We start from the raw sequence: 24,668 nt of genomic DNA on the forward strand, positions 1-24,668 counted from the left end.
AGCCAAGGAGTCATTATATTTTGAGAGTGTTAATGCACGACGAGAACTAATTTCGACATGACACAAAATGATTGAAAATCTGACACTGATTTCCCGAGACAAACATGACTATTTAGGCACGATGTACAACTCTAAAACATACAATACGATGTAGATGTGGGTACGATTCAACACAATATTGATACGGAACAACGCGACATGATAATATCTCACTAGGATCGTGGGTTGAACACGACTAAACCTGACAATGAGTTAGGCCAGCACAACACGAAACGATTGAAAGTTTGACATGAATTTTCCGAGACAAACACGATTTCTTAGGCACAGTGTCCAACTCTACTTAGCTCATTTTATAAAAGAGAAATGGTAGAACATAGAAGATATAGACGACTGCCTACTCCATCATCCAAGACATTATCACCCCCATTTCTCTTATGAACATTCTTCGAGATGGACCTACCCAATTGGTACAACTTAAACATAAGTCAAGAGTTAATTGTGCAACAATCATGTATCATTCCTGTTATTTTAGATGCTTCATTTTATAGTTGTAGCTAATCTTGCAACTTTGTTTTACATAAATGGTGTGCCAAATTATCCTCTGTGATACAACACCCGACTAGCTCAAATACACATGACCTTGACATTAATGAATGCATTGGTTGTCAACAAATTGGGAAACAGATCCACTTACAAATTAGGATAATTTCCTTTCTACCTAGACCTTAGATGCGCTTCTCTTCTGAGTTACATCAAACACGAAACTCATGAGCATCATCTTTTTGTAAGGATGTCTGATATAGCATATGTTGCAACTCATGTGGTACAAAATTGAGATGGACTTCTATGAGAAGGAAACATTGAGAAATTAGAAGAAATTCTCAAGGAAAAATGTCTTTCACTCTATCTATTCTTAGTAAGCAATTACAACTTGACCCTTTTACACACCGCGATTGCGCGTAACCACAACGAATTCGTCTCTCGCGTCCCTGTCAAGACTTTAGAGCTGATCGATCTCCTCGATACACCTGGCATCTACAAAGAAATGCTAGTTTCGTTGAGTCTGGATCTTTGCTTGTAGCACGAATTCCACGGACAAAATCCTCTACATTTGGCGACGATGGAAGGGCAAATTGAGGTTCTAATAACACTCATGAGGAAGTGTCCTCATGCGGCTAGGGTTCCCGCAGATCAGAGAGAGATGATTTTGCATCTACTTATGAAAGTGGGAAAGATGAATGCAATGAAGGATCTGATTAAAAATGTTGTTGGAGAAGAGGAGTTGTTGAATGCCAAAGAATGTAATGGTAATACAATCTTGCATTTAGTTGCTATATATAGTTAAGAATATGAGGTGAGTTAGTTTAATTCGAACGTTATTAGTCTTATTTCTCAATACATAAGATGATATACAAAAGGACATGATTGAGTCGATAAGATTAGCTCTAGTTGTCACAACACGACATACGAGTTAGTACCACATAAATGAGCGTCCGTCTTATGGTAATTTTTCATCTATCAACCTTTCTTCTAAAAAATAAAACTCATTCAAAATTTCAAATAACCAACCTCAAACTAACAAATGAGTCAATATCTCCACGAAATTTTTTCTTATTTTGTTTAAGATAATAAAACTTTATTAATCTTATTTTCTACTAGTTGGTACCCACCAAGCCCATCTTCTCTTCCAATCATAGGTCATCTCCATCTCCTAAAAGATCCTCTACACATAAATCTCTGCAAATTAATCCTCGGATCTCGCAAAACCCTAGTGGTTTCATCGCCAGCGGTAATTGAAGAATGTTTCTCTAAAACGACATCGTTTTTGTGAATCGGCCGCCTATGATCGCCGGAGATTATTTGACTTATAATTATACTACTCCGGTTACTTCTCCTTACGGTGAACTTTGGCACATATTGGCTGCAATCGATGTATTCTCGCCGGGAAGAGTTGCGGCATTTTCCGACGTCCGGCGAAATGAAATCCGGCTGCTTATGAATCGGATTATGAAGAGATGCAACGGGCCAAGGTGAATTAAACCGAGGTAACCGATTTTATAACGATCATACCGAAACTGACTGCCGTGTTAACAGTTCAGTTTCTACATTTCGATGTAAAATGAACCAGATCTCTTATACCCTTCACATAAATAATAATAGTATTAAGAGAACTCTAATTTTTGAACTTTTAATATTTTGGTCTCTTAGATCTACTTTTTTTCATCGAATTAATCTAGTGGACTATTTTAATTTTTTAACTGGCTTGGAATGATTGCAAAATCATTAATTATTTTTTTTAAATGTTTTAAGTTATGTGAAATTTAGGAGATTCAGATTTGTAAATTGTAAAAACAAAATAAAAATAGAAAGTTGCATATATTTTGTATAATTATATGGCCAAGGGGGGAGAATATCATATATTATTCTTATATGGATATTGTCTAATTAACAAAGGACTGAAAATTCTATCATGTTTTGTTGCCAGCAAATAAAATGTTTTGTAAGTCACTACATTTAAAATTAGTTAACTTTTTACAAAGATTCCTAATAAGTTAGACTTGTTTCAATCAATATATTATCAAACTTATTAAAATCTAACAAATTGCTTGAAAAACAATACTTGTCATACTTTTTTTTGTTTGTGCATAAAATAAAAGAAATATTAAGAGGATGATGTGTCAGACATTGAGGAGACAAGAAAGACCCAAATTATAATGAAAATGTTAAATGGAAACACTAACATGCCCCACTCTCTGCCATGCTTGAGGTGTGGGCTGATTTTCAGGGAAATTTGATCAAATGGTCATTCTCAAAATTAATCTTGATAATTTCATTTTTTTTTTAATATAATTTTCTTACAAAATTTGAACAATTTACCCATATTATTAATTTTTTTATTTGCTTTCCCTCTCACTTTTTCTCTCTCCTTTCCCTCTTCATATCTCCCCTCTCTTCTCTCTCCTTTCTCAACTTCTCCCCGCGACCGACCTCCCAACTCCAATCCCGCTCTCTTATCTCATCTCCCCGCGACTGACCCACGGAACACAACTGCAACCCCCGCTCTCTCTCTTCTCATCTCTCCGACTCCCCAAACAATGCCGTAGGACGACGAGACCCACCTGCAACGCTAGAGGACGACGAGACCTAGAAACATTGCCGTACCGTGGACGCAAAATGGGTATGTTAATTTCTTTCATTCCCATTTAGCTCAATATATTTGATATGTTTACAATGCTGTGTCAAAATAGGTATGTTTGTAATATAGATATGCTAGCAAGTTGCGCACTACGCAAATTGCGTCCCACGACCCAAGTTGACCTCCCACGCAAATTGCGTGGGCGGCCCACGACCCACGCAAATTGCGTTGGCGACCCACGCGAATTGCGTTGACGTCCTTTTGCCTCAAATTCATGCGTAGGTGTGCCTCTATGAACAGTACAAAATGGAGAAGCAAAAGCAGCAGAAGGTAGAATAACAAAAATGATTGAATAATGTAATTATGGTATTATTTATTATTTTTTCACTTAATAAAGATATGATCATATGCAGTAATATTTTGTTGTGACAGTTAGAGGAAGAAGAACAAATTAAAAGAATTAGGAAGGAGCTTGTTCCTAGAGCTCAACCTCTTCCATATTTCGACAGGCCTTTCATTCATAGAAGTTTTTGACAGATAGAAGAATCTCAAGATTCAAGAAGGAGACAATGGCGAAGTGCTTGAGCAGAAAACAAACATCCCCCGTTTTTGTTTGTACGTTTTTTACTATTACTCTTTGTCGGTTGGGTGATCTAGATGAAGAACTTCTTTGTCACGACAATACATGTACTCTAAATGATTTTTTTATGTCTTCTGTATTAACTTCATTCTTTGGTGATAGTTGTTCAAACTTGCATACATTAAAAGTTACAAAATGTGATTGTTGCAAATTAATTCTTACAATACATCCTCTATTTGACATGTTTGCACGTCTTATTTATTTAGGCATGCTTTATCCAATTATGGATGAAACTGACTATAAATTATTTATGATATTAAAAAAGCATGACAAAAGAAATACATGGTAAAATTTAACCATTGAATAAAATTATTCAAATTCTAATGAGAAGTCTAAACTTCTTTCACACCCCTCATCACCCTTCAAATTCAAAATTCGCCTCTTGCCTCTTGAGATCCTCAACTCCGAGCATCTATTAAATAATACAAATTTCAAAATATAATCCCATTTATAAATTTCTTTAATTTATTCATTAAATATAATGCAAAAAGTGGAAATTATATTGAATATCATTCAACCCTTCTAGTAAGCAAGTAGAAGAATAAAAAATTAAAAAAACCTTGTAAGCTAAACAAGTTTAATAAAAATTAAAAAAAATCTTTGGACGCCAAAGCAATTTGCGTGGGTCGTGGGACGCCAATGCAATTTACGTGGGACGCCAACGTAATTTGCGTGGGTCGTGGGTTGCCAACGCAATTTGCGTGGGTCGTGGGTCGCCAACGCAATTTGCATGGGACCTCAACACAATTTGCGTGGGTCGTGGGTCACCAACGTAATTTGCGTGGGTTGTGGGTCGCCAACGCAATTTGCGTGGGACGCAACTTGCTTGCATACCTATATTAAAAACATACCTATTTTGACACAGCATTGCAAACATACCAAATATATACCAAACATATTGACTGTGTTCAGCTGAATGGGAAAGCTGAATGGGAAAGAAAGAAATTAACATAAACATTTTGCGTCTGCGGTCCGACGATAATGCTAGGTCTCGTCATCCTCCAGCGTTGCAAAGATAAACTTTTCTTAACATATTTTTGAGAGATAAACTTTGTCTACAATTGGCTATTAATTTTAGTAATTTTTCTCTATTTTCAAAATATAATATTTTTATAACAAAAATTGACAAATTATATATATATATATATATCTTTTTTACCAATACAATTTTATATTAATCACCTTTTATACTAATCTCTAAACCAAATAACTTTTTATCTTTCATTTTAATATTTTTATTTTTTATATTGATGGAGGCCATAAAATATATTAAAAACTAGTTGTATAAAATGAAAATATTATAGAAAAAATAATTTTTAAATTTTCAATCTAATAAAGAATATAATTACTAATTTTTTTTCAATATATTTTTTGGTTCTCTATAATTCTCCAATGGTTAATTAAAAGGTTTGTAAATATAAATACCCTCCCTCTACAATATTTTTATTTTTATTTATTTTCTCATTCATTACCTTTAAAGAATTTTTATTTCCTAAAATAATAATTAATTTCTCATCTATTATTATAATAATAATATATATTTTTTTCTATTTAATCTTTGTTTATCTTTTATCATAATATATATATATATTATTTTTTTTTCTATTTCATTATATATATTCCTTTTTATCATTAATTTTATATAAATATATTAATTTTATTTTTTATTATATATTTATATTATCTCATTAATCATATAAAATATGTATGGTCAATCATTATATATATATATATATATATATATATATATATATATATATATATATATATATATAATTACATATTTATTTATTTATAGATATAAATATTTATATATCTCTGGTCCTAAATAAAAAAATTCTCTACTAATTTTTTTCTCCTTATATAATAACTTTTCTCTTTAATTAATTAGTTTATATTTAGGTATAATTTTTCTATATAATTATATATTATATATATAACAACCTATTTTAAGATTAATTTGTGTTATATTTAAATAAAAATAAATTAATTTATTTAATTATTTGTATATACAAAAATATATATACATACATAAAATTACAAATTGAATTTAAAAAGCTCAAAATTAGAGTATAGTGGTTAAAATGTTATATTTTAAACTTAATATATATGGAGGAGTAATAGGGGACTTTGAGAGAGGGAATTGAGGAGGAAATGACGTGTCACTACATCACTCTAGCTGAAAAAATGATAAAGGTTGAAAAAAGAGAAAAGAGAAAAGAGAAAAAATTTATTATTTTTTCAGCCAAGTGTTCATTTACTCTAAAATTCTCTTTCCTAAATTCTCTCCCTAATCATTTCTTTTATATATATATATATATGAGAGCTAATTTGAGAGGTGAAAAAGTATGATTGTTTAAATTAGAGAAAATTGATCAAAGTGAGGATATTCATTAGTTCATAATATTTAAAGTGAGAATAAATAATATTATAAAAATAAAAATAATAATAATAATATATATATGTGTGGAAATTTGAAAGATTAAGAGAATATTGTTTGGAATTGAATGAAATGCACCAAATAAATGAAGGAAGGCAATTGATAACGACGAATATATATATATATATATATATATATATATATATATATATATTAACCATTTACTTAAAAATTAGTTCTGATATATTCAAATAAAAATGAATTAATTTGTTTGATTATTTATGTTATTTTTATATTATTATTTTTCATATATTTTTTATTTAGGTTAAATATTGTTTTTATATTATTATATATGTCATTATTTTAAATTATTTTTCTTAATTTAATTTACTTGAATTTTTTTAATAAATAATTTTATTTATATTAATTATTTTATACTATATAATTTTATATTAAATTTTAAATATATTTTCACCGTACTCTAACTAAAATTTCTAAATAATTTATTAAAAAAATATTTTTTATACATTCTCTATACATATTTATTATTTAAATAAATAATTTAGAGAATCAAGAGTTTATATAATATAAATATATATACAAAAATTTATAAATTAAATTCAATAAGTAGTGTAATAGTTATAGTATTCACATTTCAAATTTAAAAATAAGATTTGTATCCTAGTTGATACAGATTTTTGATGGGTATTATAAAGATTGAAATAATAATGATGATATATCTGGGTGCAAATTTGAGTATTTAAGAAAATGGTAGTTCGAATTGAATCAAAATACATAATATAAGTGTATAAAGTGATTGTCAATAATAATGGTTGGAGCAAAATGCCAAAGTGAGGGTATATGATGGTCGATAATGAGAAAAAAAACTCAATGTGAGGGTAGAAGTAGAAGGTAGTCGCGGAATTAACAAAAGGTTAGTTTTGGTGTTCAAATTTTTTATTATTTACTCATTTTTAAATCTGCATTATGGTTGCAATTGTACATAATTAAATATTTTTTTAATAATTTATCTTATTTTGTAAAAGTGACTTTGTTTGAAAATAATTTCAGTTTGAACAACATTTTTTTTATTAAAATATTATTTTTTAGATACTTAATTTCATCAATAAATAAAATGATGGTCTAATATATACTTTAATTATATATATTAACAAATTTAATAACATTTTTTTTTGTGTAAACAAAAATCTACTATGTGTTTTTTTAAAGGTTCATATAATATTAATCATTTTAATACATTTAATTTGAATTTGTTTTAAATTTATCAAATAATTTTGAAAACATATGATCTTCATTATTAATTCAAAAATGTCCTTTTAAACATTAACACAAATGATCGTTGTTTAAAATATGTATTTGGTGTTTGATTACGACAATCATAGTAACATTGATTTTTTATTGTCTTACTCTAGCTTTATTCTAATATATTTAATTATGTTTTATAAATTTTAATATATTCAATTGATTTTTGCAAACGCAAGGAATCTTGTTTAGTTGTTATTGTCACTGAAATTGTAATAAAATAACATTTTAAAAAAACTATTTGAATTCAACAAAGTTTATTTTGTATTGTTAGGGCTAGTGAAGATTCAATAACATGTAAAATTGCATTATTTTCAATTTAGTTGTTTTACATATTATGATCCATTTGAAAACACTTTTTAAAACTTGAGTTGGTGTTGTATTTGGATGGAAAATGTTGATAAATTTCTTTGAAATGTTTTCTTTTTATCAATTATTACATCCGAATGTGGATTTATATGCGATAATATTCTGCAATGTAAATTAATTACAAATATAGTTATAAATTGGTTAAAGATTTTTTTGTCCAAACTCAGGCCAAATTCAGCTTCATTTTTTTTAAGAACAAAATATTTCAGCCTCAAATATAGTTATACATATACTTAAAAAAAAAATATAGAGAAAATTATTGCAACCATTAAATTATATGTAGTTGTTAAAATTGTTCAAACTACAAACTATTTTTGTTTCATGGCTAATTAAGCTTTAGAGCTTATTTGGTTTGTGTTAGTTAATTTTTTTTAGTTTAATTAAAAACATATTTGCTGTAGTAATAATTATGTGTTTATACAATTTTATGAGATGACATTAGTATTGATGAATGTGACTATGTCAAAAAATAACTAAAAAGGAGTAATTTTGTTTGTAATGAGTTAAATTATTGATTTTAAAAATAAAAGATCATATTAATTTGTTGAGTAATGATCAATTTAACATAAAATTTAAAAAATATTTAAAATAAAAACAAAAAGTAAACAAATTAATTTAAATATATTATTATAAAAAAAATATAAATGAAAAAATTGTTTTCAAAAGTATTTATATAATCTTGAATAATACTTCCATCTTTATTCAACTTCTATTTTGACAGATGATTCTGGAAAGAAATAAAAGAGAGACTTAATTGTTTTAGTGATATCTTTTATTTCAAAGAAGATTTTTAATAATCTTTTAAACAAAAACATAAGAGAATTTGATTCGATTTAAAAGAAAAAATATATTTTTTCATTTATTTTATCAAAAAACAAACATAGCTAGCTAGAAAAAAAGAAGACAAACTATCGAACCCATTGGATTAACCAGATGTAACATTTTACGCTCACGCCAAGATCTAAATCGATATAAAACGATTGACTAAGGAAGATTAAACATTATATATATATATATATATATATATATATATATATATATATATATTAGATTGTTTGTAAAAAACATTTTATGATCGTTTTTTTATTAAACTCACATCTTACTAAAATAAAATGTTCTCAAATTTTGTTTTGATTCCAAATATCACTTTAAATTAATTTCCCAAATATGTTTATTCAAATATATTCATCACTTTCAAAATCACAATTCAAAACTAGATATTCATTCCCAAAATCACAATTCTAAACTAGATAATTCCAATTCATCATAATATTTAATTATCAAATTAGTTTTTATCTGATAGGAATTATCAAAATAAAAAATTAATTTATCTTATATATATTTTATCTTTTAATAAAGAATTAATTCTCATTAATTCAAATAAGAAGTTACATATTAAATATTAATTTGCAAATAATCTAAAATAATATTTTAAAAATCAAACAACAAAATGACAATTTATATATTAAATAATTAATATGATATTGAAAATTAAAAATTTAATGGAGAAGATCCAATAATATTGAAATTCTTGTTAGGTGACTCTATATACAAACTCATTCGCTTGAGTAAGATATCAAAAGTAGCTCTTATCTATTTTATTTTGTAGTAAACATTAAATCAAATAAGAAGTTACATATATTAAATATTAATTTACAAATAATTCAAAATAATATTTTAAAAAGCAAACAACTAAATGATAATTTATATATTAAATAATATAATATTGAAAATTAAAAATTTAATGGAGATAATATTGAAATTTCTGTAGGGTGACTCTATATACAAACTCGGTTGTCGAACAAATCAATCATAGAGTATCGTAATAATCTCTATCAAATATTTTAAGCGAAAATAAATTGTGTTCTTACTCGTGGGTTAATACGTAACAACGAAAAAAGTTATGTTAAATGATAACTGATTATCTACATATATGGTCAAAATAATGAGAAACTCGTACAAATCAAATCAAGCGAAGATAAATATATATAATAGGGTCTTCAAAGAAAATATCATTTTCAATAACTATTTATTGAATACAAGAGAAACAATTCTAGATCAAAATTTTTTCTCATTTACTGCTAAAATGAGAATGTACACAAACTCAAGAAAACATACCCAATACAATTGACGAATATGAAAAACTAACTATCCACAAAGCTGAGGGTATTATTCAGATTTTAAAATTCAGGAAGAAAAATCTAATCTAGCTAAACAAAATGTTAAACTGAACAAAATAGAATACCAACTCAAATCTGAGTGACACAAAACCTAATTATCTTGAACTTCATATTACTTGAATCATGAAACTTCTAATTCCTTGATGTTGTTTTCTTGAATCTAGATCTTTATTCATTAATTTTATAATCATAATATTTTATTTCGATAAATTGAGGTAAATTGTAGTTGTGGAAACATGTATAGATCTGTAATGAAAAATAATTCATTATGTCGTTCTTCGTAATTTTTCGGATCTTCTTTCAGTCTTAAATTTATGAGTTCTAAATATGGACTTGGATCAGAATGTTTGATGTGAGTGGGGTTTATGTCTTCTATCTCTCTATCGATATCATTTTAGTGTTATTGAGTATTGAGAGTGAACAATCTTTACATGTTTGATGAGAGTAACATAATAGGTATGTTATATATATATATATATATATATATATATATATATATATATATATATATATATATATATATATATATATATATATATATATATATTTACTATTTATTATAAATAGTAAATAGTATTTATGCTTCTACACAAATATGTCCCCATATTTATTATAGATGTCTAAATAAGCCCATAACCTTTATACTTTAATAGATCACTTTAATTAGGTTTGAATCTTTATATTATAACAACTAATATACAATTATTAAATAATATATGTATCTAAATATTTGAATTAATTCCAATAATTTCCTACTTGGGTCATATACATATTTCATTCAATTGTATATTATAACCTTAAGAGCTCAAAAAATTGTTATCATTTTCAAATACATTTATATCAATCTCGTCCATCAGTTATATCAACATAGGATTAAAATAATTTTTGTTACATTAATTCATAACTAAACCATCAATAGTCACATATGCTAATACAATCAAATGACATAGATCAAATATGGATGGGTAGTGTAGATTAACATGTAATGCAATCTTTAATATGTATAATACCAACTGATCATTCTTTAATCCTTATAGAGATTAATCTGAAAATCTTTATAATCTTGATTTTCTTTAAAAATGAATCTTTATTTCTCTGTAAAAACTGAATCTTTATTGTGCACATAAATAAAAAATTATATCTATATAAATATCACAACACAAACTCACACTAAAACTGTATATCATCTAAATATATAATATCCATATGAACAATCTATTTATGAAAGACCTCAGATAACAAATATTTAGATAACAGATCTGTAATTTAGAGTTTGTCCAAATATACCCAATAGATAACTTAACATTCCGAATTCTTTATTTTCCAAATGGTTTGACTTAGTCAAACTCATATTTCTCTTAAAGTAAAAGACTGTAGATCATTGCCACGTAATATCCTTAGTGGTCTTTTCTATATCATTAATAATTTGCAACTCCGTGACAAAATTTTGCAATCACATTCTTTAATTGAATGCCACAAAGAACATAAAATATTATGTCATTATGTTAAAATAATTTAAGTGTCTACTTAACACTCTTACAAGAATTAACTAATTCAGCTAGTAATTAAACTAAAATTACTATTATGGTAAAAAACAATTCGAATCAAAATACCAAATGATCTTTATCTGATTCGATTTTACTATATGAGTATGTAATGTTTTGTTTTTCAAATGTTACATTATTTATTTTATTGCTTTCTAGTTATTCAAACCAAGATACTTTAAATATTTTTTCAACAACATAAATATATTTAATTTTTTATGCATACAATTTTGAGTATACATTAGACTCTTGTTTAAGGAGTCTTTTGTATTTCTTTATTTATAAGACTAAATTTGTCTCTAAATTTTTTAGAATATTCAACAATTAACATCTAATAATTAATTAGTTTAGCTTAGTTTCTTCAGACCTAACCTTAACTAGACAACCTAAAATAATTTACTATTTGTCTTAGTTTAAACTTTATTCCTTATTTAAGTTGTAGTTCTTAATTATTCACTCCAAAAAATTCATTATATAGAGATAAGCTATAAATGTTTTTTTTCCAAATAAAGAGTATCTAAAGTAGTTTCTTATTTCTTCATATTTAATTTGAATTGTCATTTCCCATGTCGATGTTTCATTCACCATCAATTGTTTGTACAACTAACTCAATCATGCATACATCGGAGCACTTACGTTAGATAGTAAAAGTTTACCATCAAATGTGTCTAAGTACCGAAGTTAAATTACTCTTAAAACAAACAAAAATTATAATATGTATTCTTTTATGCATCAATTTGTTTAGTGATTTTCTTTTAGATGCAACATCGATAATTTCTACAACTTTTTACTTTATTATCTTTTAAGATATTTTCTAAATGATCACCATTTATGTTATTTTTGTTTCAATCTTTTATTTCCTACACACAATATGATGTGAGTTCATAAAGAGACTATATCTCCCTTTACACAACTACAATTCACATCAGATTAACTTAATTATGGATAAGAAAATTCAAATGTATGAGAATATATTAGTGTAATTCTAATTAATGCATTTAATTTTTAAACAAAATATAACATATGTTATGGTGTATTTCTTTTGTTATCTTTATTCTAATAATAACTTTTTTAGATATAGTTTTTAAAAATGAACAAATTCTAGATATGTTTTAAAACTTTATTATATAAAATGAACTTAAAATATTAAAAAAAATCGTATAAACACAAGTGTTAACTTAATAGATAACAAAATAAATGAACAACCATATTCACATAATTTAATAATCACACAAATTCAAAATAATGGTACGTCTCATCATAAGATACCAAACTCGTCATTAATATTTAGTCTTTGGACTTTAAATATTAACTTGTAAACGATAATCTTTTGAAGTAATAAAACATTAATATTAAGTCCTGTTAAACAATTGACTATTTTTGACACACCAATAAGTTACATATTCATTATCACATGTGCATAATGTTATTTTGACCAATTATTTATCTTCCTTTGGGCCGATTAAATAACCGCAGAGATTATATAGACATTAATTTTTTAATTTATAAAACATATTAATTTATAAAAGAGAGCTTACTTTAATAGGATGTTGCTTCAATTAATTGATTTAATAAATTAATAACTTCTACACATTCTTTAAATGTGTAACTCGATTAATTTGTAAACTTTACTTAAGTCGATTAATAACTATATAGTTACAAACACAACGGTTTTATTTTCAAAATACAAATATATTTATAAATTAATAGTTTGTACATAATTTAAATTTGACATTCGACCCGTTTTTAACCTTTCTTTGGGCCGATTAATAATTGCATAATTACACATTTAAGTGGGCCTAAAATTATATCATATTTGAATTTATTATTATTACAGAAAATTCAAATATTGTTTAATGCATCAAAATCACGTAACATGTGACACAAAAAATAAATATTGTGATTTTTCTAGTCATTCAAATCTGAATGTATAATATTATATAATTGATAATATAAAATATTAATTAATTATATATGAATATGGACAACATTACTAAAATTTTAATTCTCAAAATTATAAGCACATGACTTATTAGATTAATTGATATATTATAATTTATTTTTTTTAATTGTTATTGAGATTCCTTAGTTATTTCTTAATTACAAATTAATAAAAATAATAATAAAAGGAAAGAGGTGTTTTCTTTATTTTCTTTTTATTCTTGTCTTTCATTCAATTTTCAATAAATCTTTGTATTTAAAAATAATAATATTGATAAATAACTTTAATTTCATAATTTATATACATATATAATATGTTGTATATATTAAATTCCATATTTTATTTTATTCTGTATATTTAAAATTTATTATATATACTTTATTCAGTATATATTTATTTCTTAATCTGTAATTAGTTCATAATGATATGGTATATGCATATATAATTATTCTTATTCTTAATTGTATATGAATATATTAATAGTTATTTTAATAATAAATATTACCTGAATATTTAATTAATTAGAATAATAAATATTATTATTTTAATTTTTAATTAATTATTATTCTAAAAATTGAATTCTTTAATTAATTAGAATGATAATTAATTATTAATTAAAAATAATATCTGAATTCTTTAATTAATTATAACAAGTTAACTTTTATAATTATTTCCTTACTATTATAAATTAAATTATATATATATATATATATATATATATATATATATTTTGAATGCATTACTTAATCTTTATATATACATATATTTTTTCATTAATTATTATTTAAATAATTAATATAATAAATTTCTTAATTAATTATAAATATATAATTTCAAATCAAAATAATATGTAGTATATTAATTAGTTTCTCTATAATTACTGATTTTATGGGATTATATATTTAAATAAATAAAATAATAGATTCCCTTCCTTATATGTTACTAATTTGATCGGATTCCTTTGAAAAATGGTTCAGCTTCTTTATTCTTATTAACTATACCTAATACGTATGTTTTCAATTCCAAACAAATCATTCATAATCCAAAATGGTTCATCTATGATTTTATTTATTCTTTTACATCTACGAGTTCAATAATCAATCTTCTGATCAAATATAAGTTATATTATGCGATTTATTGAGAATTGCTCCAAAAACAAACTCATTTGAGTTTTTGAACGATGATCGTTGAAGTAGAAGAAGCGAAACGAACCAATAAAACGATGTCGGAAGAATCTCGATCAAAAATTCTAAGTTGTAGTTAAAATTATCCTTAGTCAAGGGTTGATAAGTAATGCCGAAAAAGATCGTCTAAATAAATATAGACCATTTACATATATGGTCGAAATAGTTAGAAATTCATACAAATCATGATAAAATACATGTAAGAGGTCCTCAATAAAAAAAAAAAATCGAGTAACTTTTTATTAGAAAAATGAAAAATAACTCAAAATCCAATTATTTCATCTCATTTGCTTATAAGAAGGAACTGGACACGGACTCGAAAAAAGATCAACAATACAATCGAAGGGTATGAGCAGAAAAAAAACAACCCAATAATGATTGAGAGTATTATTCCAACTATTAAATTCAGATAAAAAATAGAATCGGCTAAATAGGACGTCGAACCGAACACAGCGCAACATTTCTTCAAATTTGAGTGAAGAAAAAAAATAAAGCACCCTCCGATGTTAAAAATTTGACCAATAAAATTTAACCTTTAAACTCGTTAAAGTTTATTTTCTAGAGAATTAAAATATTTCGAATTTTCAAATAAAACTATATATCATATCATACCATTAAATCTATATATTACATTAAAATTTTAATTATTCCTTTTTAAGATTTTTGACATATATATATTATAGTAATATAGCATTATTGAGATTTTATTTATATCTTTACATCTATAAATTCAACCAACAAACATTGTTGTAGATTTACGTTTCATCTCTTATCTAGATATTCTCCTTTTATATATTTCATCATGGTTAGCATTGTTTTCAACCATTTAGTAATGTTAGCAGTGGTACTACAATTTTTATCTGTTTCTGGCTCAAAATTAATAAGCTTTTCTACTTATCTTATTCATCGAGATTCCCTTGAATATCCGTTTTACGACTCATCTATCAACCAAACCGACCTTCTAGACCGAGCCATTGGTCGCTCTGGTTCTCGGTTGTCTCATCTCAAATCTGTCTCAAAATTCCCCAATAATGACGCGAAAGAAATTAATGCTATAAACTCAACAATTTCCGCAGCTATTTTCTATGAGTACCTCATAGAGATTTCTATTGGCACACCACCCATCAATCAATTGGTAATCTTCGACACCAGAAGCGACAAAATATGGACTCAATGCCTCCCATGTGTCAAATGTTTCACCCAAACTCATCCCAAATTTAATTCAAAAATATCACGGTCCTATAAAACATTGTTTTGTGGTGAAAAAAAATGCAAAGATTTGGGAAATGATAGAACTTGTAAATGGTGGTTTTCAAAATGTCAATACACCTCAAAATATATGCACAATTCCACCAGCTCTGGTGAACTAGCCACTGAAACTTATACATTGGGAAACACTTCCTTTCCAAATATGGTCTATGGGTGTTCGAAAAACAACATTGGTGTGTACCATCACACCATTGCTGGCATTGTCGGGTTCGGACCTGGGCCTCACTCATTAATAAGCCAGCTTAGCGATAGTGTCGGTGGTAAGTTCGCGTACTGCCTAATTCATTATTCGATCAAACATGCAAAAAGTAAGATCAGCTTCGGGGCTGGCGCAATTGTGCCTGGGCGCAGCACCCCGTTGGTATCCGCCTATTATGTCACATTGGAAGGGATTAGTGTCCAAAATGTGACATATCCCTTCATGGTTGGTAATGAGAAAACCTATACGAGAATTCCTTGTATGAGTTCTGCCTTGTTAGATACCGGCTCTTTTCTATCTTATTTGCCGACGGATTTATACCAACAAGTGGAGAAAGTAATAAGAAGCGCGGTTAGAGTCCCACCAATTCCATTTGGCTATTTAAAAAATTGTTACATATTCTTTCCAAACTTTCCTACTATCATTTTCCATTTATCTGGAGGGGTTGAATTAGTTTTGACGCCGAGATATACAATCGTTAACTATAGCGGCTTATGGTGCTTCTCGATATACCCAACCAATGATGAAACTATAATTGGGAGCGTGTTACAAATGGATTACATGATTGAATATGATCTTAAGAATAAGACTGTTTCTTTTAGACCAACTGATTGTTCAAAGAGTTAATCATTGCTACTCCAATTTAGGAGTTCGAAGAGAATAAAATGAGTATTAACGAGGAAACAAATTTGAATAATATAGTAGTATATTTGAATTGTATTAATCGCTATTTTGGATTGCAAAAAGTGTGATATTAGGCCGAAGTGTGTATTTTTTTATGTTTTATTTTATTTTTTTGTTTGGTATCGTTGTGTGTTTAATTAAATAAACTCTTCGATCATGTTTTATTATACATTTACTATTTAATAAAAAAATAACTTGTTTTTTATTTCTCATCAAAACTTAGCTGCTCTAATAAATAATTTTTTTTGAATTAATTAAATTAATTGATTTCATTAATTTAATTTATCTTGTAGTTATAAATGTAAGTAATTAATAATTTGAGTAATTATTTTACTTTCTCATCTAAACATAAGATTCAAAGTTTGATTTGTAAAGATTGACAAATTAATTATATATATATATATATATATATATATATATATATATATATATATATATATATATATATATAATGGAAGGTTTTTTTATTAAATGCTATTATTTTAAAATATAATTTTCATAAAAAAAATTCTAATATAAAAATCTAGCACATACGATATTTTTAATACTGATCCTTACCGTTTTAAATACTCTAGTGGATTTAAATACAATTTTATAATTAATAATGAAAATGTCACAAATAAAATAACATAACTTATATTATATATATAATATATAAACTATATTATATATTAAGGCAAAAAAATTTTAAATGTCTATAAATTTCATTTATGCAACAAAAATACAAACCATTATAAGATCATAATTTTAAAAAATAACAAAAAAATAATTGATTTTCTATAATTTAAGATTAATTATCTTATAAATTTGATATTAGAATTTATCTGAATCTAAAAATGCATCACATATAGATAAAAAAAAAATCACACAAACAATTTGTAATTAATTAAAACTGATTTCCCTCCATTTATAATATCTAATACTTATAAATACCTTAAAATTATTGTTTTTTAGCATTTTTTTTCATAAATCTTCCTTTTGTGTGATTTATTAAACTCAAATATTTTGGCTAAATTAATTATAATATTATAATTATGGGAGATTTTGATGATTTTGAGTTTGATTGAGTAGTAATATTTTATGGGTAAACGGTGACCAATAATAAACTTATTTTGTATTTATTTTATTTTTTTAATTATTCATGAAGGTTTTAGAAGATTTTAACCAACCATTAACTATAATATATATTTGTTTTTCAAAACTAGTTTGATATAAAAAAATTTAAAACATATTTGATACTATTGTAATATGTTTTGGTGAACGAATGAAATTAATCAAAAAATCTTTTAATAGATTAAACCGAACTGCAAATAAATAAATGAATCTTAAACTGACTTTAACGATGATCGTACAAAACAACTGAATCGAACAACATATTTCCATAAGAGTAATGATAGGGAACGCGAATCTGGGGCCGCGAAAGTCCGCGAAAATAGAATATTCCTTTAAAATACGGAATATTCTCTCCTTTTATTAATTAATTTCTCCCTCTTTTATTAATTAATTTATTATTAATTAATTTCTCCTTCTTATTAATTAATTTATATCTATGTCTCTATTTATCTTTCTTTCTCTCCTACTAAACCCTAAATTTTAAACCCTAATTAATCGTGAGAATAGAAATATTAGATAAACATTAATAAGTAATAAAACTAAAAAAATATTAATAATCAATAGAAAAAAATAATAAGAAAAAAAAGGCATAAAAAATAAATAAAAAGAGAGTTTAGAGTTTAGGATTTAGGGTTTAAAGTTTAGGGTTTAAGATTTAGAGTTTAAGGTTTAGAGTTTATGATTTAGGGTTTAGGGTTTAAGAGTTAGAGATTAGGGTTTAGCGAAAAATAATAATTAATAAATACGACACATTATATTTTATTTACCAGTTAAGGTTAAATGAGAGATAATAAATATTAAAGAAATGAGTGAAATAATTAATCGCGAGAATAGGAATAAATTAGTTAGTAGGGATAGAGTTAGAAATTAATTAATAAGAAGAGAGAATATTCGGTAATTAAAAGGGAATATTCTATTTTCGCGGACTTTCGCGACCCCAGATTCGCGTTCCCTATCATTACTCTTTCCATAATTGTAATATTTCTTTTAAAAATGCCAAGACAATGGAATATGAACTCCAGAAAAAACCCAATCCCAAACAAGACATTTCCAAAAGTTTGCTGTTCAAATGAAAACAAAATAAAGATGGATGGCTAAACTAAATAAAGAATAAATGAGGGCTGAATTGAAATGAAGGAAAAAGATAGAGGATGAAGAATATCAAAGTAAAAACAAAAGGGGTTGAAAAAGAAGATTAGTGAGGACCACTACTAATTTTATTGACTCTTATATAATCAATCAATATTGTGTGGCTCAAAATATGCATTTTTCAATGTTTTGAATTCTAACAAAATTTTGAATAGTACACTAATTTTTTTCTCTAAATTTATAATTTTTAATAATTACAACACATATATAATTATTTTCTAATCTTGCACGAGATTAAAAAATATTTATTTTTAAATTGTTGTTCAATCCTAAAGTAATTAAGTTCCAAAAAAGTTTAAAATAAAATTAATTACACTTAAAAGATTAAAATGTCACATGTTTAAACGAGGGACCATAATTGTAGGGTGTCATAGTATAGTTCCCTAAAAGTAAGTGCACCGATAAATAAATAAATTAAGTAATAGCTTAAATGAAACATATATATATATATTTTTGTGTTATTAATGTGTTTATTTGGTAGGCTAACACGTTTTCAAATATATCATCCAACGATTCCTACATCATATTTGATTCGGATCTAAGAATCAAAAGTAAGTCGTTCTTTTTTTTTTCTTCATTTTTTTTAAGAATATAGTGAGAATAACCTCCATGACCTTTTGATATCTTTAATCAAATTTTTCACTTGGAACAATATCAATTCATTTATAAACCCTTCAAATTGTACCAAATGGTATCGAAAATAGAAAGAAATAGTTATGACAGAAACTCCATATCTTGGTTGATATTTTAAAATTTTCAAAGCTATGACACTCATGAACTCATAAATCACAAATCACACTCAAAGTCAATCCAGATCTACCCAAAGCTTAATTGAAGATTCCACATGAATGAAATTTGTGTCAGTAAATTTTTCTAAAAATAACCACTATAATTGAAATTTGATATTATGGTTCTGATATTGGTCAATTTTAATCAAAGTCAAACTTTGACATAGCATTTGCTTGATTCTTTTGCCGCCCTAACAGATAGGCATATATTTAACCTTTTTAACATATAAAACAAAATTAATAAATTGTTTTAAATTGTGATTTTTTTAAAAATAATTAAAATTAAATAATTTTAATTTGTATATATATCCATTTGTAATTGTTCAAATTAATCATAATTTCAAATAAAATATTTTTAAATAATAATTTATTTTTATAAATTTAACAAGATTAAACATTTTAATTTATATATAATTCTATTTATCATATATTTTAATTTATAATATTAATTAAAAATCAAATATTTTGAAACAATCATTTATTTTTAAATTGTTTAATTAGATTAACCATTCCAATATATATATATATATATATATATATATATATATATATATATATATTAGAATTATTAATTTTATTAAAACAATTCAAAATAAAATTAATGTTATTGCTCTCTTTATTTTCATTCTTTATTCATAGGTTATATCTTCAAACCAATATACATTGTAACAGTTTTAATGCGTACATACACATTATTTAGATTTGTAAAATAGTGTTTGTTTGTGATTTATCCAATAAAATGATTTTAGAACTAGTCAAGTTGTTGTTGTGTTTGAGGTGAATCGAACTTTAATGGATGAGTAATGTGTTTGAGCTACAAATTAAAGGCATAACTTCGGATTTACATCAAAATCAAAACTCACGAGCAACTTCTCCTTTTGAAGCTTCATCACCGATTTATCGTATGTTGCAACTCATGTGGTAAAAAAATTAATACGGGATTCTAGTATTGTTGTATTGTTTGAAAGTATAGTATTGGCATCTGTTGTTTGTTACTACCCGAGAAATCACACATTAATACAACATATTGGATACAAATTAACATATTCAATTTCTATTTTGACCGCTTATGAGAGTGACGAACAAGAGTACTATTGTGAATTTTGCAAGATAAAATTGATCCCAAATGAATGGATTTATCATTGTTTTGAATGCTTATGTGCGTGAAGTGTGGTAAAGCTATTTCAAGATTGCATCAAGTTTGGAAGAAGATATGACGGTTTTTACCCACCAACATCCTCTCATCCCCATTTGCATCCCAATTAATTTTTTTTATATATGTTATGTAATTGCATTATATACAAATGTATAAGTTTAGAGTTACCGGGATGGGTCTAGAGTATTTTAATCTTTATCAGTAGAGAATAAATTTTGTAAGGAATCTATATATTTTAAGTATTTTATATTTATTTAATTATTTTTTAAATGAATTCGATTATTAATTTCTTGTCTTATTTTCTAGGGTTAAAATTGTATAGGACAATTAAAATAGATGAAATTATTTAGTCATGTTTAATTGGTTAACTTCTCTTAACTATAGATGCAAGTTTGTATATTATATCATCTTTTTAGTATGTCTAATTTTAATTTACTTAAATTTGTATGAATTATTGATTTAATGAAAAATAATTGTTTATCTATTTTACTAAGATAATTATATATAAAAAAATTGTTATTATTTTCTGGCAATTTTAAGTTATATAATTTTAAAAGTTTACTTATTTTAAATAAATAAAAAAGTATATTAAATAAATTTAAAAAAAAAATAATATTTGAAAAGGTGAAAATAAATATTAAATTATTAATTAGATAAAAATAAATAAATGAATTAAAAAGAATCTAAAACAATAATTTGGGGTTTATCTTTAAAATGGGTCGTGTCGGGTACCCATTGAATCAGAACCGGTCAAATTTGGGTCAATCACGTACCCGATTTTTCGGTGTAGAATCGGATTCGATTCTAGTCATCCTAGGGTCAAGTCCACGATACCCAACATTATGCACCCAACATTATGCAATACCTAATCCTAGTTTCAATGAAATTTCATATATTTTGGTAGACGGGATCCTAACTACGTCTTGCTCACAAATAGTTCACTTTGTTATTCATATATAAAAATCTAATATCGTTTTTCTTCTTTCCTAAGTTTATTTGTTTTTCTTTACTACATTAAAAAGGCACATTTTTATAAAGTTGGCTTGATGTCTATTTTCTCCAATAAATTGTTTGTACAAAATCTCTTATTTGTGAGTTTATAATTTTGAAATTAGTTTTATATATTCAACTCACATCTTACAAAACAAAAAGTATTCTCCAATTATTTTCTTCAAATATCACTAAAACTTATAGGATTTTATTTGATAAATTAATCCAATTTAACTATAAAATTACTTAATTAATTAACTTAAATATCAAAATGTTTGATTAAATTTATATTTTTAAATAACTAAAATATTTTAATAATTTATTTTAAACAAATTTCAAATAACCCTAATAAAAAAAACCCTTCAAAATCTATGATTCAAATGCCAGCATCACAAAATTGAACTTACTGGTAGATTCATCCAAGCCACCAAAAACCTAGAAAATGTGTAGTTTTCACAAAGAAGAAGATAAAAAAAAAACCTACAAAAATCTAGGATTCAAATGACATCCTCAAGAAGTTTAACTTATCGGTAGATGTAGCCAAGCCAACAAAAACCTAGAAAATGTGTGGTTTTCATGAAGAAAAAATGAGTAATGGAATATTTATCTTTTTATATTATAGAAAAATTAAATAAAGAACATATTTTATTTTATTTTATTATTATCAATATTTTAAGAAAATCAACTTAAATCATATTTTAATATAGGTGAAATTGAAAAAATGAGATATGATATTGAGAAGAAATTTAGAAAAAGCAATGGAAACAAATTACGTGTCCCTCTAATATTCCCTCTTTAGACAAACACAATATATGATTAAAGAATAACAATAAAGAAATTAATAAATAGCATTCATTAAAACAAACAACAAAGATTACATAAAAAAAATATAGTAAAAACATATCCTAGTATTTATTTCCATATTTTAATTTTATTAAATGAGTTAAGGTGAAAACGGTATTGCTTGAATCTTACTATAATCAATGTTTGTTTGTCCTTAGTCTAACCTAAATCGAGATTTCAATTTCAAATAGTAAGGATGACCGTGTTCTCTTTAAGTTTTTATTAAAACTGAAACAAAATTAATTTTTTAATTAATTATTTCTAAACAATCACATCACTTATCTCATTAATTAAAATATTAAAATATCTTTTATTTTAAATTATTATTATTTATTTATTTATATCAATATACCCTTTTAAGTCTTTTTAACAAAAATAATCATCACCTCCTCAAAATCACAACCAATCATTATATTTTTCTTCGGTTTTAAAAAAACCCTAATTCAAACCAGATCTAAGATTTTCCAATCATTCTATTTATTATCGGAATAAGTTATAAAATAGCTATTTAGATGTTATCTTTAGGTCTTATGAAATCTGGTTTATCTAAATATGATAATGATTTTTGTAGGGTTATCTTTTTTTTTTTTTTATCTTATTTTATTAACAAGGGACAATAAACAATTTAAATCTTTTGACGGCTATGATATCATTGTTGTTACAATAAATGTCTATAGTCACTTAAATGTTAGTAACATCACCAAGTTTATCCATGAACTTTCTCATCCAAACAACTTTATTTGGGTATAAGCTCCTTCACTAAGGATGAAAACATAATCCGATTGAAATTCATCTCAATTAGTCTGAAAATGCCTGCATCAGTATAACCTTTGTACAATCAAATTTTCATCTCCCCATACATTAAAATTTTATTCTCTCAAATACTTCATAATATTTATAGTTATATATTACAAATGCTCAAAACATATGTAACATCCGAATGTCTGCATATCATGGTATACACGAGGTAATACTTTTGTTAGTGAAAATTGAACAATTAGAGCTTAACCTCTAAGTCCAATATTCTTAAAATTTATTAATTGATTCTCTTAATATGAAGGTTTTATTGGTGGAAGTGACAAATACATTATCAATAACTTTAGAGTGGGCATTATCAATTCTTCATCCTCCAATAATAATAAAAAAGCTAGAATTCAAGATAATCGCAAACATTCCTTCAAGGATTGCACTGTATCAGGATTAGATGTGCCATGTGCCAATATCCTATTGGTTAGTCAATTGGGTCGGACCCCAAAGTATGGGTGGGCCAGATAAAAGAATAAAAACGATAAGAAGAAAATCATATCTAATAATATGTAAAGTTAATCTTTCGTTAATTTAATAATATTAATATATCATTTGATAACAACATGATATTTCATGTAGTACAATTCACGTCCTTAGAAAATTTAATCATTTTATCGTAATTTTCAATGATAAAAATATCGTAATAAAACATTAATGAGATAGTCACTCAAATATATATATATATATGCAATGATATTATATTGAGATTTTTTTAGAACGCTAGTTTTGTTTGTCGTTTGGAGTGCGACTAATCCCTTCAACTTAAAATATAGCCCGCAAACACAACTAACAATTTAACAAATAAAAACATAACTTATCGTCTGACGAGTTCGAACCCTGAACTTCAAGAGACGAGGATATCACATTTTGTTACCAATAGACTAGAAGTGAGGATTACATTTATATTTAGATTTACTAAATCATTTTAGAGATTTTTGACATATATACATATATTATAGTAATATAGCATTG

General features: G+C 25.4%; 1 protein-coding gene across 1 annotated transcript; it reads left to right on the forward strand.

Annotated features, from left to right (window-relative positions):
* The first annotated feature begins 1,842 nt into the window (after positions 1-1,842).
* On the forward strand, positions 1,843-16,793 carry LOC124934627 (aspartic proteinase CDR1-like). Its single transcript, XM_047475150.1, has 2 exons — positions 1,843-2,030; positions 16,055-16,793. The coding sequence occupies exons 1-2, from the start codon at positions 1,843-1,845 to the stop codon at positions 16,791-16,793; spliced, it is 927 nt and encodes a 308-aa protein (XP_047331106.1).
* Positions 16,794-24,668: the final 7,875 nt, after the last annotated feature.

Source organism: Impatiens glandulifera, chromosome 4, assembly GCF_907164915.1.
Source record: "Impatiens glandulifera chromosome 4, dImpGla2.1, whole genome shotgun sequence".
NCBI lineage: Eukaryota > Viridiplantae > Streptophyta > Magnoliopsida > Ericales > Balsaminaceae > Impatiens > Impatiens glandulifera.

Excerpts from the sequence above, each read along its gene's own strand:
- LOC124934627 (XM_047475150.1), top strand. The coding sequence starts at position 1,843 with ATGATCGCCGGAGATTATTTGACTTATAATTATACTACTCCGGTTACT. Across the intron at positions 2,031-16,054 it reads AAGAGATGCAACGGGCCAAG|CTCTGGTGAACTAGCCACTG; the intron begins GTGAATTAAACC and ends CAATTCCACCAG.